Source organism: Sinocyclocheilus rhinocerous, unplaced genomic scaffold (genome assembly GCF_001515625.1).
Source record: "Sinocyclocheilus rhinocerous isolate Xijiao unplaced genomic scaffold, SAMN03320098_v1.1 scaffold1302, whole genome shotgun sequence".
Classification (NCBI taxonomy): domain Eukaryota; kingdom Metazoa; phylum Chordata; class Actinopteri; order Cypriniformes; family Cyprinidae; genus Sinocyclocheilus; species Sinocyclocheilus rhinocerous.
The window spans coordinates 70,352-85,364 of record NW_015623473.1 but is presented as its reverse complement, the minus strand read 5'-3'; the positions used below and the strand labels follow the sequence as shown (position 1 = coordinate 85,364).

Here is a 15,013-nt window from a genome sequence, read left to right as displayed (position 1 = left end):
TTTAAAATATAACACAATATCAACTTCTTATTTACTGAACTGTTGTATAAAATCACATTTAAACTTGTGATATTCGGGACAAAATCAGCACTCTTGTAATAGCCTACTGCTCTCCCTGCTCGTGTGATATCGTATGATATAAAAATGAGACAAAAACACATACAGGGGCATTTTTGTACCAGTATCTTGAATTTTAGGGCATAACTGCATTTATGGAGTTGTTGCCCTGCATCATATTTGTCAACAGTCAACTATATGAAATGTAAGACGATGTACAGATCTGGGGGTGGGGCCGGTGCATTAACTGCGTTAAAATATTTTAATTGCGTTATTTTTTTATAACGAATTAATTAAGTTAATGCATTAAACTGACAGCCCTAATATATATATATACACACATACTGTACACACAGTGGTGGCCAAAATTGTTAGAACACCTGACAGATATGAAAATATTGACCTTTTTGCCTCCAAAACTTTCATAATGTTCATGAAACATGCAGATGGTTTCTGAGCACAACAAATATCAGATGAAGTGAGTCATACTGTTTTTATCCACTTTTAACTTTAATATTTGGTATGTCCACCTTTTGCAGCAATTACAGCAGCACATCTCCCAGTTTATTTTCGCCCCAAATTTGCTCGACGGGGTTGAGGCCCGGGCTTTGAGGGGGCCAGTCCATCATTTTCAATGTTCCAGCAGATTCCTTCCGTCGCAGGTAGTTCCGGCAATAGTTCGTTTTATGGGTATTGTAATGGCCAATTAAACAAAAACAACTGAAACCTCTTTAATATGCCAAGTGTTCTAACAATTTTGGCCACCACTGTATAATTTAAGGTACTGTTCATTTTTGTTACACTCTGAAGTTTAGCAATAGTCTTACCAGTTCTCTGGGCAAAAACTCCTCTTGTCTTCCGACTACCAGAGACACAGTTTCTCCCAGTTTGGTGCTCCGGAGCATAGCCACCAGCTCCTCTTGTGTGCGTCCTGTGATGTCCACTCCATTTACCTAGAGAAAGAGAGAAAGCTATTTCCTGTAACCATCAAAACGGAGAGCAAAATTTCCATTTACACTGTGCCGAGATGGCAAACATGTCAGTGTTAATTCCATCTCACGGCCAGGTGCAATACAAGAGAGACAATTGGCCTAATTACATCAAGGATGCATTAAGCCTTCTGAAACAATATCTTTAAATTGCATTAAAACAATACCTTTTAATTGCATGACTGGCGGGAGAGAAATAGCATAATTTTATGTCCTATAAATAAGCTGTGATTTTGCATTTTCCAGGTTGTGCTCTCGTGACTGCATTGACGCAGGATGCATGTAATACCTCCAGGATACGGTCTCCGGACTTGAGCCGCCCATCTTTAACAGCAGCTCCACGGGGCAGGATGCTCTTGACCATAATGGGTCCTGGACCATGAAGGGACGAGTCTCTGGTTACCACGGTGAATCCGAGGCCCTCCGTACCTGCAGACAGAGGAAGGCCAGAAACATTAAGTATGTATTTAATGACCCAGTGAACCAGAAAACCAGACAAATGGTTCTTTGCCGTTTTCACAAATTCTTGCCGTTTTCACCAGTGTGTTGTATACTCAGCCGTGTGGAAAACAAAAGCTAGACTAACGTCTGAAAATATTTTACCCCGTCGTATGATGTAAAATAACATTCTTCTAAGGTTCCGGTCACCAAAAAAGTGTGTTTGCATTTACACCCCCAATTACACTCACTAAGGTGTCAAATAAAATATAGGAGATATTTAAGACATGTTGAAAAAGTACATAACTGTTCCACTAAAATTCCTTCAACAGTGTCCTGAAGACTTGCTAACATCCTAAGGATCTAGTTACAGTAAGGAATACTGCCCTGGATTTTCACCTTAGTACTATTCATACCAAGTGAACGGATCGTTTTCGTCATGCAATGAGAAAATTTCACCAACAAAGGTGTGAATGTCAACAGATATGAAGTTGAATCTGGAAATTTGGAAAGGTCTGCCAAAGAAAACTGCAAATGAAAGTTCCTTTTAAAATACTTCTCAGAATCAAAATTCTAATCTTTGAATTCAATTTGGCATTCTTCAAAACAATTGAAAATTTGACATTGATTTTGAAAATTAGAATTTTTGAGGCTTTGTTCTCTAAATTGTAACTGGCACGAAAGAAACCTCAGTGCACTTTTTTTCCAATATTATAGCATTGTTTTCTATATCTATTACTAGTAAATTTCATAAAAGCCAATGTCAGTAGAGTGTCACTATTATGACCAAAATCTGCTTTAGAAATTACGGACTATGAATATGGGTTTTCCAAAAGCAGATACTGATGTCTAGAGAGCAATATGGTGGAAATGATGCCAAGAACACATATATTAAATTTAATGATAGCATACAAGGAGCAGTTCCCTGTTATGACCCTCATAGATCTTTACATACTGCATCAAGCTCATCTGATCCAAGATCAGGTCAAAAGGTCAGCGGTACGCTGATGATAGCTTTCAAGCACTCTGGACTGATAACCTGTGTTTAAGCTGTCAGTTTCTCTGCAGAGGTTTGAACACCTCCGTCTCCACCCCTGCACGTTGATAAATGTTTCCTTGCGGGGATTAGACAGCTCTGCACTTTAATTTCACACATGAACACATCTACAGGAGAGTAGAGATGCAGAGAGCAGGATACAGGATGTGGAAAGAGAGAGAGAGAGATGGTGTGAAAGGAGCGATAGAAACAATGAAAAGGGTGTGGTCTGAAAAAAAAGTGATTAGAGGAAGTTGAAGCACTGGATGAAGGGAAGCTGAAAAGAGATGGAAGAGCGAATATCACAGAAACATGTCAGGGTCACATTTCACCCAAAAATCACTAGGGAGAAAAAAAAAATTTATATATATTTTTTATTTTTGTAATGCAGAAACATTAATATTTAGTTTATATTAATGACATATGTTTTACATTTATTTGTGTATTTATTGCATAGATATGTACTGTATATGGGTCAAAGACGTTAAGATGTCCGCATCAAAATAAATTTACAAAAGTGATTTTATGTCCATAGAAACACATTAAATGTAAGTAAAGTGTCTACTTTTAAGGTTTCAAATTAGTTTTTGAAGGATAAAATGTCAAAATTTGGTTGAAATAATGTTACATTGTCATTCAGTGTAACACAATATTTATGTAAAAATTCAAACAACATGCTTATTCTGACGTGTACATATTAAAATATATAAAAGAATAAGGGAGCATATTACATTTTATTGTGTTTTAACTGAGTAAAAAAATTCTTACTGACAAATGGGCAAAACCTAGGATAGTGGCAAATTTTAAAAAATGTAAAATTACAACTAATTAGTATTTGGGGTGAAAGTAATTTTACTTAAAGTATTTTAATGTCATAAATTGATTTTTGTTGTGAATATGCCTGACAAGATTGTTAAACTGAATGACATTTTAGTGGGTCTCTTCTGTAAATCAGGGAAAAATGTATGATATTTATTTTTTGCTCAGAAAAGCAAAAACAAAATTGCAATTAAATTAAACAGAAAACTTTTTTTTTAATTTGGGAAAACAACAATAATTTAAAGCAGTATTACACTTATTGTTTTTATGCTTAAACCCGTTTTCGTCTTTGACCTATATTTTAATATTCATTGCATAAATATTCATATTTTTATTTATACTGTATTAAATTATTTTGATATTTATTAAATTAAAATTAATATTTATTTTTAGAATTTATTGTATAAGAAAATAAATATTCCAATTAGAATCTTTACACTTTAGATCATAATTTTTTTACCATTTAAAAAAACTAGTAAAAACATGGTATTACAATAATTTATTTTTATTTATTTATTTTTTGTAAAATTAGCATAAATTAAAGGTAGTTACCAAATAGATATATAAACATGCATCTTTAACAGAATACTATTATTTTATTGTACTGCTACTGGTATTGGACAGTAAAGCAAATTATATTTTCTTACATTAATGATAATTTGGGGAAAATATACATATTTGTCATGAAATGTCACAATGAAAGGATGACATTTGCATGAGAAAAATTTAATATATTTATATATAATATATCCTTATATATACATACACATACATACATATATATTTTTTTTTATTTTATTTTTTTTTATTTTGGGCTGAAATATGACCTGGACATGTCATTGACAGGTTTCATAAGATTCACCCAGGAACACAGTAAGAGAAGAAATAAAAAAAGAGGCTTAAAGAATCATGCTAAGAAAGCGATTCCCTCTAGTCTCTCGTCTGCAGGGACACGTGTGATTACTGAAGCCGAGAATTGCTCTGTCTCTCGCTCACACACACTTGAGGGAGAGATGTCATAGAGGAGAGCGGCTTATTCAGCATACTAAAGATGGCAAATGATGAAATCTCGAGTCCCAGAAGAGCACCTGACATTAAAGTTTTAAACAATAGCAGCTGTCAATCACATGAGAGGAGCGACAAAGACAGGGAGGAGAGGAAAAAAGGGAGAAGAACAAGTACAGACGTTGCTATGCAGCAGTTTTGACATGGGTCAAATCGCAGGGCTCATGACGGCACCTTCTGGTCAACTGAACAGAGTTTCTACTATTCAAACTTTAAAACAACATGAAATGACATTCGCAACCCATTTTATGTGCATAATGTGATATAATTTTTGAGCAAAAACTTTTTTTAATTCAATGGGTACTGATCTGATTTCACATCCAGCTTACCTTTCTTCAAATCGATCTTCATTTCCTTCGCAGACTTTTTGTTGATCATATTAACCAGCGTGACGAGGGCCGGGGTCTTTTTGGGGGTGGGGCTCTCGCTGCCATCTTTCAGGGTAGGTGACGCACTGACTGGAGGAGAAGGCGTGGCTCTGTGATGATCCGTTTGAACGGGGGTGTGTCTTGAAGGCTGAAGCTCCTCCTCTTTTTGGGGTGGGGTCTGTGATGCAGGAGGCTCTGGAGACGGCGTCGATGTATTGCTCGGAGTGAGCTTATGAACCAAGAAAGGACTCTTGACTTTAGGGACCGCAGGGTTTGGTTCGGTGTTGTTGAAAAGCTGCCCGATGAGGCTCTTTTCATAGAGGAGCCTGTTGGCGACAGGAAGCACCTCCAAACGTATGGTGGGCAAGGACATGGCTTGGCGAAACACTTCTTGAGACCTAAAACATCAAGAGTGAAAACATGTCTTAAGGTCTCTGTCCGAATTTTTCATCCAAAATTTTTGCACGTTGAAAAATAAATACGACCTTACGTTGTGTCAATCACGTTTACACACTGCCTCTGAAACTTTCGTCCGTCATAAAAAAATTCGGACCAGGTTCGATTTTCTGCGTTTTCGCATCCTTGGCAAGCATTTTGATAGGAAAGGATGACGAATACGAAAAAAACGGAAAAACGCATACGAAAATTACGGAATCAGTGTGCAAGGACCTTTACTGTTCTGTAATGCATATTTGTAGATAACATGAATTCATGCCTCCTTCATTACCACCATTCAAGGACTTCCAGTGGGAATCACTTCTCAACACTTCCATCTTACTACATAAGATCAGCCTGGAATTTACCAGACCAGTGTGATTGTGTTAAAATAATACACCAAGAAAGGTTGTGCATTACAGATTTTACAGTTCACAATAAGATCATTAAGATGCATTTAGCAAAAAAAAAAAAAAATGTGAAAATAAATAGAAATTCAATAGGGTGAATTTCCATTTCATGTCGACTTCAACATGAGTAATTTTGTAAATAATTTGTAAAATAAATAACATAAATGTTGTCACTTTTGATGATACTAACAAATAAAATTAAACTTTTTTTTTGCCCATCTATATGGTGATTATTGGTACCAATCAACAATGATCAAACATTGTTATATATGCGAAGTACTGTCATTTTAATTTGGAATTTAAATGGATTTTAGTAAGGACAGATGCCAAATTTTAGACAACACAATTGAAAATGAAGGAATTTCTGATTAGTTGCCCCTCACGGTCCAATTTTCATTTGCATAAAATTAAATATGGCACTACACTAATGACATTCAATTGATATACGGCTACATTTGCATAAATCATATTTTACAATGACTTCACGTGGTTAATCCAATCAGACTTTTTATTTTATAAAAACCTATAAAATGGATAGCATTACTAACAGCAGATGTCATTTGACACAATTCAAGCCGTGTTAAATGTGTCAAACTAAACTTTTGGTGGTGCATTACAGATTTTACCACAGTTGAGTGTCTTGTTCCTAATGGTGTAAAACATAGTTTAACAAAAATACACTGGAACTATGCCGACTTCAACCATAGTGAAATCACTAGAACTGAATCTCTCTACTTTAAATTGTTCGTGAAATCAACAACGTAAATTCTGATGCTTCATTCGCGGTTTTACAACTATACACACACAAATTTGTTCAGCTTGTAAATCACTAATTAGGCTCAATGCAACACATAAGCTAACGCTTTTAATGCTGACGATAGAAATATGATACATTTATTAGTACTAATAATCAAAACAATTCTTACACCAAGACAACAGTTTTTTTTTAGAGGGTCTGTATCCATCTGGAGCTCAACAGGGCGCACAGGCCCCAACAACAGGAAGCATGTCAGCGTCCACCCAGGGAGGACTTCCTGTCATGCAGCACGTGTGTGTCCTTGCCCTGAGCACTTAACTTTTGGCCTGTTCATCCAGCCTGAAAGAGCCATTCTCCTAGCTACTTCCTGTAAGTGTGTGAGTGCGTGTTTATGGACGAACATGAATGGGACACTGTTGACTAATAAATTTGATATTATGAAAGCGAAACTACTAAGTAATGCACACATGCCCTAGACAGTGTTTATAAATGTGACATAAGGTAATGCTACTCCTTTATAGAGTGAAACATATTTTTTTTTATTTAAATTTACTTAAGTTAGACCAGTAGTCAACTGATATTACTTTAATGTAATGGCCAATGCTGAAAAATAAAATAAATCATTAAAAAAAATAAAAAATGTGTGTGTGTGTGTGTTGAATAAAATGGCCAAAACTAAACGGAACAAAACAAAACAAAAAACAATAAAACAAAACAAAATCCAAAGTGGGAAAACATAAAAAAGAAAGTTTAATTATAGTACATGATGGCTGCAATATAACAAAGAGTGAAAAATTTAAGGGGGTCTGAATACTTTCCGTACCCACTGTATAATATAATTATATCATATATGTTGTATAAAATGACCAATGGATAAAATAAAACAAAACAAAATAATTTGAAATGAAATGAAATGAAATAAAATAAAAGATTCAAACATAAAAAAGCCCAATTTAATTACGGTAAATCACACGTACTGATCAACTTGTCACATAATGGTGGATGCTGACATAAAATACCAAGTGAATTTTCATTTTTTGGTGAATGATCCCTTTAAACTCACGCTGCTAGATTGTCAGCTGTATAAAAGTTTTGTTTTTTTTCTAAACAACAAAGTCTACAAACTAAAAGTTAATACCTGAAAATCCAACAGCAGAATTTGTATAGTGCATCTCATGGTCCATTATCAATGCAAGTGTGTAAAGATGCCATGAATCTGTCTGTGTCTCTGTCTGTCTGTCTGTGTGTGTGTGTGTGTGTGTGTGTGTGTGTGTGTGTGTGTGTTTTACCTTCCACTCAGTGAGGAACAGTGTGATATGACTTTGATGCCCAGAGGCCCGAAGTCTCCAGAAATCTCCACCGTCCGCGTGAGGCTGCTGCAGTAAGAAAAGCACAACAGTCACGGTGGTTAGTTGCATTTTTCTTGGCAGAAAAAAAGGAAAACGACTTCCACAGACTGAAAAATATATTTTGGAAGTGAAAACTTTCAGCGGAATGCAATTACATCAGCAGAACAACAGTCACACGTCAAAATGGCAAGCCAAAAAATCATTACGGTGGGAACTGTCTTGGATATCAATGGAGTGCTCCTCCTGTCACCTGCATCATTTCCTAGAGCTCTCGAAGTGTGTGTAACGCTATAGTGTTCAATGACACTCCTCTGACCTTACGCTTACATTGAAACTAGGGTTGGGCGATGTCTACAAAATGGGGGGGGTGTGTACCTGAAGCGTGAATTCTTATAAGGCACGGAAAACAAATAACGATTCCTAACACCGTGTCTACACCGGATGCGAGTGGCACAGCAAAATACTATAGAACCACTGATCTATAATAGAGATTCATATATAGATCAGTGAACTTATTATAATCAGTAATCTACACTGGATGTGGAGCGGTGCGACACGACAAATCCCCTACAGTAAACTGCTGCCGCATTCTATTTATGACGTGCTGACATAAATTTCAAATGATTTTCAGAGGTCACTTTGTCGCGTCCAGTGTAGACAAACTTTAGCTGATGCGGCACGGTGCGGCGTGACATGATAACTGTCGCGTCCAGTGTAGACACGGTGTAACGGTTGCCTGTTACATTACTCCATAGTATAAACATAGTACGTGCGATCGCGAATCTCGAAAGTGAAAGTGAAACTAAAAAGCCATCATGCATTCAAAAGAAGTTTTAATGCCAGGTATAATAGCAGCTCCCTGATGCCTGAAATATATGTAGGATAATTACCCAATGATATAACAGCGAGGGAAAATATTGAAATATATATTTTCCTCCCATCACGTATTTATTCCCTTTAGGGGTTCCGTATGCATGTCATTTTCTTTCCGAATACGGTATTGGGATGCGGCGGATTGCAAGGGGTCGAGGGGGGTTATCACGATGCCGGCTCAACATCGTGATGTCTATCAGCCATCGGCGATGGATGATGGCATCGTCTATCGGCCCAACCCTAATTGAGAAACAAACAAATACACACAGTATACACTAAATTTTGTAAATTTGAGTGCCGTTTGCCCATGCAAACCCCATTACAACAATATTATGCCATTTTAAGTGTTTGCTACGTGGTTGCAAGGGTGTTGTGGGTGGCCTAATTAATGCTAAGGTGTTTTTGGAGGAAAGAGTAAAATTTCACAATCAAAGTATACAGGTTTTCACCCATGTATTGTCTGCCAGTCAAAAAAATTGGATTGCAAGAATACATACATACATATATACAGTACATGCATAAATACATAAATACACACAAGTACTTGACAATGCAGAAGCACACAGATAAATGTGAAAATTAGAAAGAAATTTAAAAAATAAAAATAAAATAAAAGATTGGAAGTGGTAAAACTTTAAAAATGTCCAATTTAATTATAGCAAAGGAAATGTACTGTTAAACTGATATTGTTTTAAATAAAATCAAATAAAATCAAATAAAATATAAAATAAAATAAAAATTCCAAGTGGATAAGTAAATAAATACATACATACATACATGCATACGCACATACGTACATACACACAAACAAAAATAATTAATAATAAGGAAGAATACATATGAATGTATGTGATTGAGAAAGAAATTTAAAACAAATAAAAAAGAATTAAAAAAAATAAAATAAAATAAATACTTCAAGTGGGTAAATAAATAATTAAACAAATACACAAATACACAGACACACACACAAACAAAAGTACACAGACAAATTAAAACATATTTAAAACATAGAAAAAAAACCTTGAACTAAACCAAAAACCTGTTTTATCAGTTTAATGGCACAATCATTTTGAGCATTTACCCTCATACTTGATGTTTGGTACTGCCACAGTAACGCAATAATGCATGCAAGTATATGAAACACATGTTTGCAATGCATTGAACCAGCATCCGCATCCGTGTACTTGTGAATAGTATGTTTCTGGCCTACAGCAGTCAGTGCATTTAAATCACAAACCCACACACAAAAGCTAAAGTATTCACCAGCTACTTTGTACTCTTGTCAACACACACTGCAAATCCATTTGCTGTTTATGTCCTGCGGGACGACATTAATGACCAAGCAAATGAGCCGAAAGCCAGCGGAGTCACTGCCATTCAGTGAGTCTGAGATGAGAGCCGAAGGCAAAGGTGCCTACCTGCATCTCTCATCACAATAAAGACAGAACAGAGGAGAGGAGGAGATGACAGAGAGAAAGAGAGAGAGAGAGAGAGAGAGAGAGAGAGAGAGAGAGAGAGAGAGAGAGGGGGGGATGGATGTGAGCTCCTCAATCTTTGTCAGAAAAAAAGAGGCTTTTCTGGAAGATTCAGACAAGCTAGACAAATCACAGTTACTTACTAACCGAAACTTTTTTATTTGATTGTTTTTATTTACTTTATTTTATCATGATAGATAGACAGACAGACAGACGATGGATGGATGGACGGACGGACAGATGGATGGACAATAGATAGATAGATAGATGGATGGATGGACGGATGGACGGACGGACGGACAATAGATAGATAGATAGATAGATAGATATTTTTATTTATTTATTTATTTTTACTATTTTAAATATTATACTTTTACTATTATAAATTCTATATTCTATAAATACCGTATTGTCCCAAATATAAGACAATATTTTTTTCTTGGAAATACATCTGAAAAAACGCGGTCGTCTTATATTCGGGCCAATACGGTACTAACCCTAAAAAGTAAAAAAGAAAAAGATTTGTCAATACCTGTCAGACAGGCCATTCCTGTAAGTGGGCGCAAAAATAAACTTCCATGTGACTTTCTGCTGGTCTAATTACAGATTATTGTCAATGTAACATTACGAAGCGCTGCCACATCTGGTAAATGGTAATGCAAACTACCAACTCACACAAACAAACTCAACCAACTAGTGAGATCAGGCATTCTTCCGCACGGCTTGATCTGCAGAGTGCATCACCACAAAAATAAAACCTCTCCTACATTTGCATTCCTCCCAAAATAAAAACCCCTCTGCCAATTTGCATGTGCCCAGTGTGGCGCGGAGCGTCCATGAATTTACATGAATAAAAACTGAGACTGGCAGCAGCTCATCAGACAGATACAGAGCTTATTACTGCTCACACACCACAACAGCACGACACACCGAGAGAGTGTTTGTGTGCGCTGAGAAAAACACTTTCTCTGTTCCTGTGATCAACTTCAAGATAAAAGAGAAAAATATTTCATGAAATACTTTCTAGTCTCATACCACAATTCCACCAATTATCTGAAAAACAAATGAAAGAAATTTCACATGAATCATACACCCTCAGAAACTGACTGAACCTAAATTAGCTGTCTATGCCACTAATGTCTTGCTATTTCATATTTATGTTTATTTTTGTTTGTTTTTTTTGTTTTAGTTTTAGTTTTATCATATGCATTTTTCATTTTATTTTATTATTTTATTTTGTTATTTTATTTTATTTCATTTTATTTTATATTCATTTTCTTTTCTTTTCTTTATATGTTTTGTAAGGTGTTTGTTATTACTCTTGATTAAATTTGAACAAACTCGTATTACAGATTTACAGTATTTGTCTGGCTGATGATAAAACAGGCAAAAAAAATCTTGCAGATTTAGTTAGATATATTTAGTTTATATATATATTTTTTTTTTCAATATTTTTAATATTTGCATTTATTTTTTACTTTATTTTAGTTTGTTTTATTTTACTTTTTGTGGTGTTTTCTAATGTCTCTGCGATTACTCTTGCTTGAATATATATATATATACTATTGTGTCGGAGCTGCAGAGCTGTCAGATGCTTGATATTTTTCTTTTGGGGCCTGTTTGTCAGAAGAGCATCTCTTGTTATTTGGGAAATGTTTGAAATGAGAGAAGGCTGTAGCGACAGATTATAAATGAAAACACTTATTGAACTCTGCATGCAATCTGTCACGAGGCACTGACAGCCAGAGGTAAGCACTAAAGTGCCGTTTGAATCAAAGAGTGTTGCACTGGGACTAAAGTATCATACTTTTATCTGATCCTAATCTGAGGGTATAAGCCAACGTCTTGAGAGATAGAGATAGATATAGAGATATATAGAGAGAGAGAGAGAGAGAGAGAGAGAGAGAGAGAGAGAGAGGAACATTTCATTTTATTAACCATTTATTTTATTTTATATTTATTTATTTTTGTTGTGTTTTTTGTTTCTTTGTTTGTTTTTTAATATTTTTAATATTCATATTTTACTATTTACTTTGTCACTATTTTACTTTAGTTTATTGTAGTTTATTGTAATTTATTTATTTAGTGGTGTTTTCCAAGTTGTCTGTTATTACATTTTCTTACATTTGAACAAACTCATATTACATACTTATTACACAATATTTGCCTAATGGATGATAAAAGTAAAAAAAACTCCTATAAACGTACACTGAATGAGGCATCCGAACTAAAGCCAGAGACAAGAAATTTCTGTCACTGTTATTTATATTTTTTCTTTGGTAATATCATGTGTAAATCATACAAAAAAAGCTGTGACTGAGGCACCAAAGTACACACCATTCAATAATATTTTCCACAGTTTCTGTCCAGTGGAAATTTGTGAAGAGACATATTTCAATATTTGTTGGCTGAACAGTCAACTTGAATGCTCTACTATTCCCTCAAAGCTTCATTTTTATTTGTGTCAAATTAAATGGCATCTTATCGGACTTCACCCACAGCATCTACCCAACTTATCCAGCTGAAGAAAATGACTAGGCCTAAAAAGTTTAATAATAACTATATAGTAGGAATGGGAAGTGATTTTATCTCAGAGAATACAGAGAACATACATAAGCACTCTTATTAAAACGTGATTGAATCCCAGATGGACCTCAGGGGCTTCAGCTGAGGTGATGCAATACTGTATACCACTTCAATGTTTAATGAGCTGTAAAAGTGTGTGTGTGTGTGCATCAGTAATGCTGATTGACAGAAGCGGTGAAGAGAGGCGAGAGATAAACTCCATCCCTCTCTCAGGGAGAAGAGATGAGGTCACATGACCTGCGATAAGAGGAACGAATGGAGAAAACGTGACATATGTACGTCTCCCGTCCCGTGACTATGGCAACAAGTGTACATATTAAGACCGGGAACTTCGATATACACACATAAGCTCTTGTGCCGCTCTCGTACGTCTCAACGTGAAATCATCTATTGAAATCACAGTGCTCAGAAGAGCCAAACCTTCCAGGCTAAGATCAGTTCTGCTGTTTCCATTATTTCAGCTTGATAAGAATTTCAATAGGAAAAGCTGCTTCTAGATAAGCATTAAAAAGCTTGTTTAAGTATGTGACATTAAACCTGACTTTTAAACATGAATGAACAGTTGAAATAGTATACAGTTCAATGCTTTAAAAAAAGTGCTTTACAATCCTTAAACACTTGTTAAACGAGGCTCTTTTAAAAATAAATATCACATAATCAGTTGATCAGAATACATAAATAAAATTAATGCAAACTAAATTAAAATTTAAAGAATTTAATTAATTAATTAATTAATAAATCAACAATTGAACTATGAAAAATAAATATGTAAAATAAATGTAAGTAAATACACAGTAGTTAATAAATGTTAATATCTATGTATTTAAATATTTATAAAAAATAACAACATATAAATAAAGATATATAAAGATAAGTACATATAAAATGTGTCAACAAAGACCTCATGTCCACCCACATACACACAGAAATAACCTTAATCTGACAACAAAGAACCTTTCACAAAACAAAGATCCAAATTCATCTCAGTGCAGACTGCTGCTTGAAATGAATACTCAATTATTATTATTTCATACCCCCATTTTGAGTGTTTATACATAATCATACACTAAGCATACACGAACTCCCTCACCTTAAGTCGACTTGTGCAGTCCTGGAGTTTGGGATGTCCACCTTGGATTTGTCCATGGCTCCTCCCTTCACAGAGGTTGCATGACCGACACCCTGTCAACACAAATACACACTCACCATGACTTCAGTTACTCTACAGGACCCAAAACAACCACACCACGCTTCAGTGTCGCCTACTGAGCAGGACGCCGATAGTGTTGAACACAGTTGGCACTGAAATGCTATAACTGCGTCCTTGCCGTCTTTCTCTCGCTGTCCACCGTTCATTTCTTTTTAAGCGATTAATATCTCATCTGGAAACAGCAATCAAAACAGATAAAAGGCAAATGAAAAGAAAACAAACACAAAGATGAAGAAAAACAAAATGATGCACCATAAAAGGGAACGTCCACTTTCCTCACCGTGGAGCCGTCGCTAATGCTGGTCCACAATGCACCCTGTTCTCCACCCAAACATACACACACACAAACACATGGGACCCCCCCTCACGGGACGCAGAAAACACACAAAAAGTGACCTAGATAATCTGAGTAGAGAGCTATTATCCCCCCGTTAGGCCACATGCTCCTGAGGGCCACAGGGCCAGCAGAACCGGCGGGGCTATTGTTAATGTGCATCTCCCTCCTGTACTGAGTGCACACTGTACACATGAGGACGACAACCCAGAAATAGAGAGGCTTTAATGGAGAGAGGGTCGGATGCCATAATAGTTCTGAAAAGGGAAAGCAGACACATTCAAGCTTAAAAAGAAAAAAAAAACATTGATAATAATTAGATGTTTTCTTAAGCAGCAAGTTAACATATTAGAATGATTTCTGAAGGATTTTGTGACACTAAAGACGATGCTGAAAATTCAGCTTTTCATCACAGGCATAAATTACATTTTAAAATATATTAAAATACAAAAGAGTTCTTGCAAATTGTAATAACATTTCACAGTTTTTATTGTATTTTTGATCAAATAAATGCAGCTGTAGTGAGCTGTAATATATCATTTGTTGGTATTGGGTTATTAGTAACACAGCCAATTAAACTACAATCGATCAATTTGTAATATACAAAAAAATATTTATTGACAAATCTGTAAGGAGATACAAAATGCAAACAATGTGCATGCAACCTGAAAATGTAAATAATGTATGTAATGTGTGTGTGTTTGCGCATGTGTCTATATACAAAACATTACAAGACTTAAAATACAATATTTATTATTTTTTATAATAGTCACGATAATGAAACTGGCCACCACTGAAAATAAATAAATATG

General features: G+C 35.3%; 1 protein-coding gene across 1 annotated transcript in view; it reads right to left on the bottom strand.

Moving 5' to 3' along the window:
• LOC107749732 (partitioning defective 3 homolog B-like) overlaps positions 1–15,013 on the bottom strand; it is a 146,354-nt gene that overhangs the window by 90,263 nt on the left and 41,078 nt on the right. Inside the window, exons 4-8 of the mRNA XM_016564915.1 lie at positions 13,748–13,839; positions 7,664–7,750; positions 4,734–5,170; positions 1,336–1,475; positions 885–1,010 (exon numbers count right to left, since the gene is read on the bottom strand). Of these exons, the coding sequence (XP_016420401.1) occupies positions 885–1,010; positions 1,336–1,475; positions 4,734–5,170; positions 7,664–7,750; positions 13,748–13,839 (882 nt within the window). The remainder of the gene's footprint in view (positions 1–884; positions 1,011–1,335; positions 1,476–4,733; positions 5,171–7,663; positions 7,751–13,747; positions 13,840–15,013) is intronic.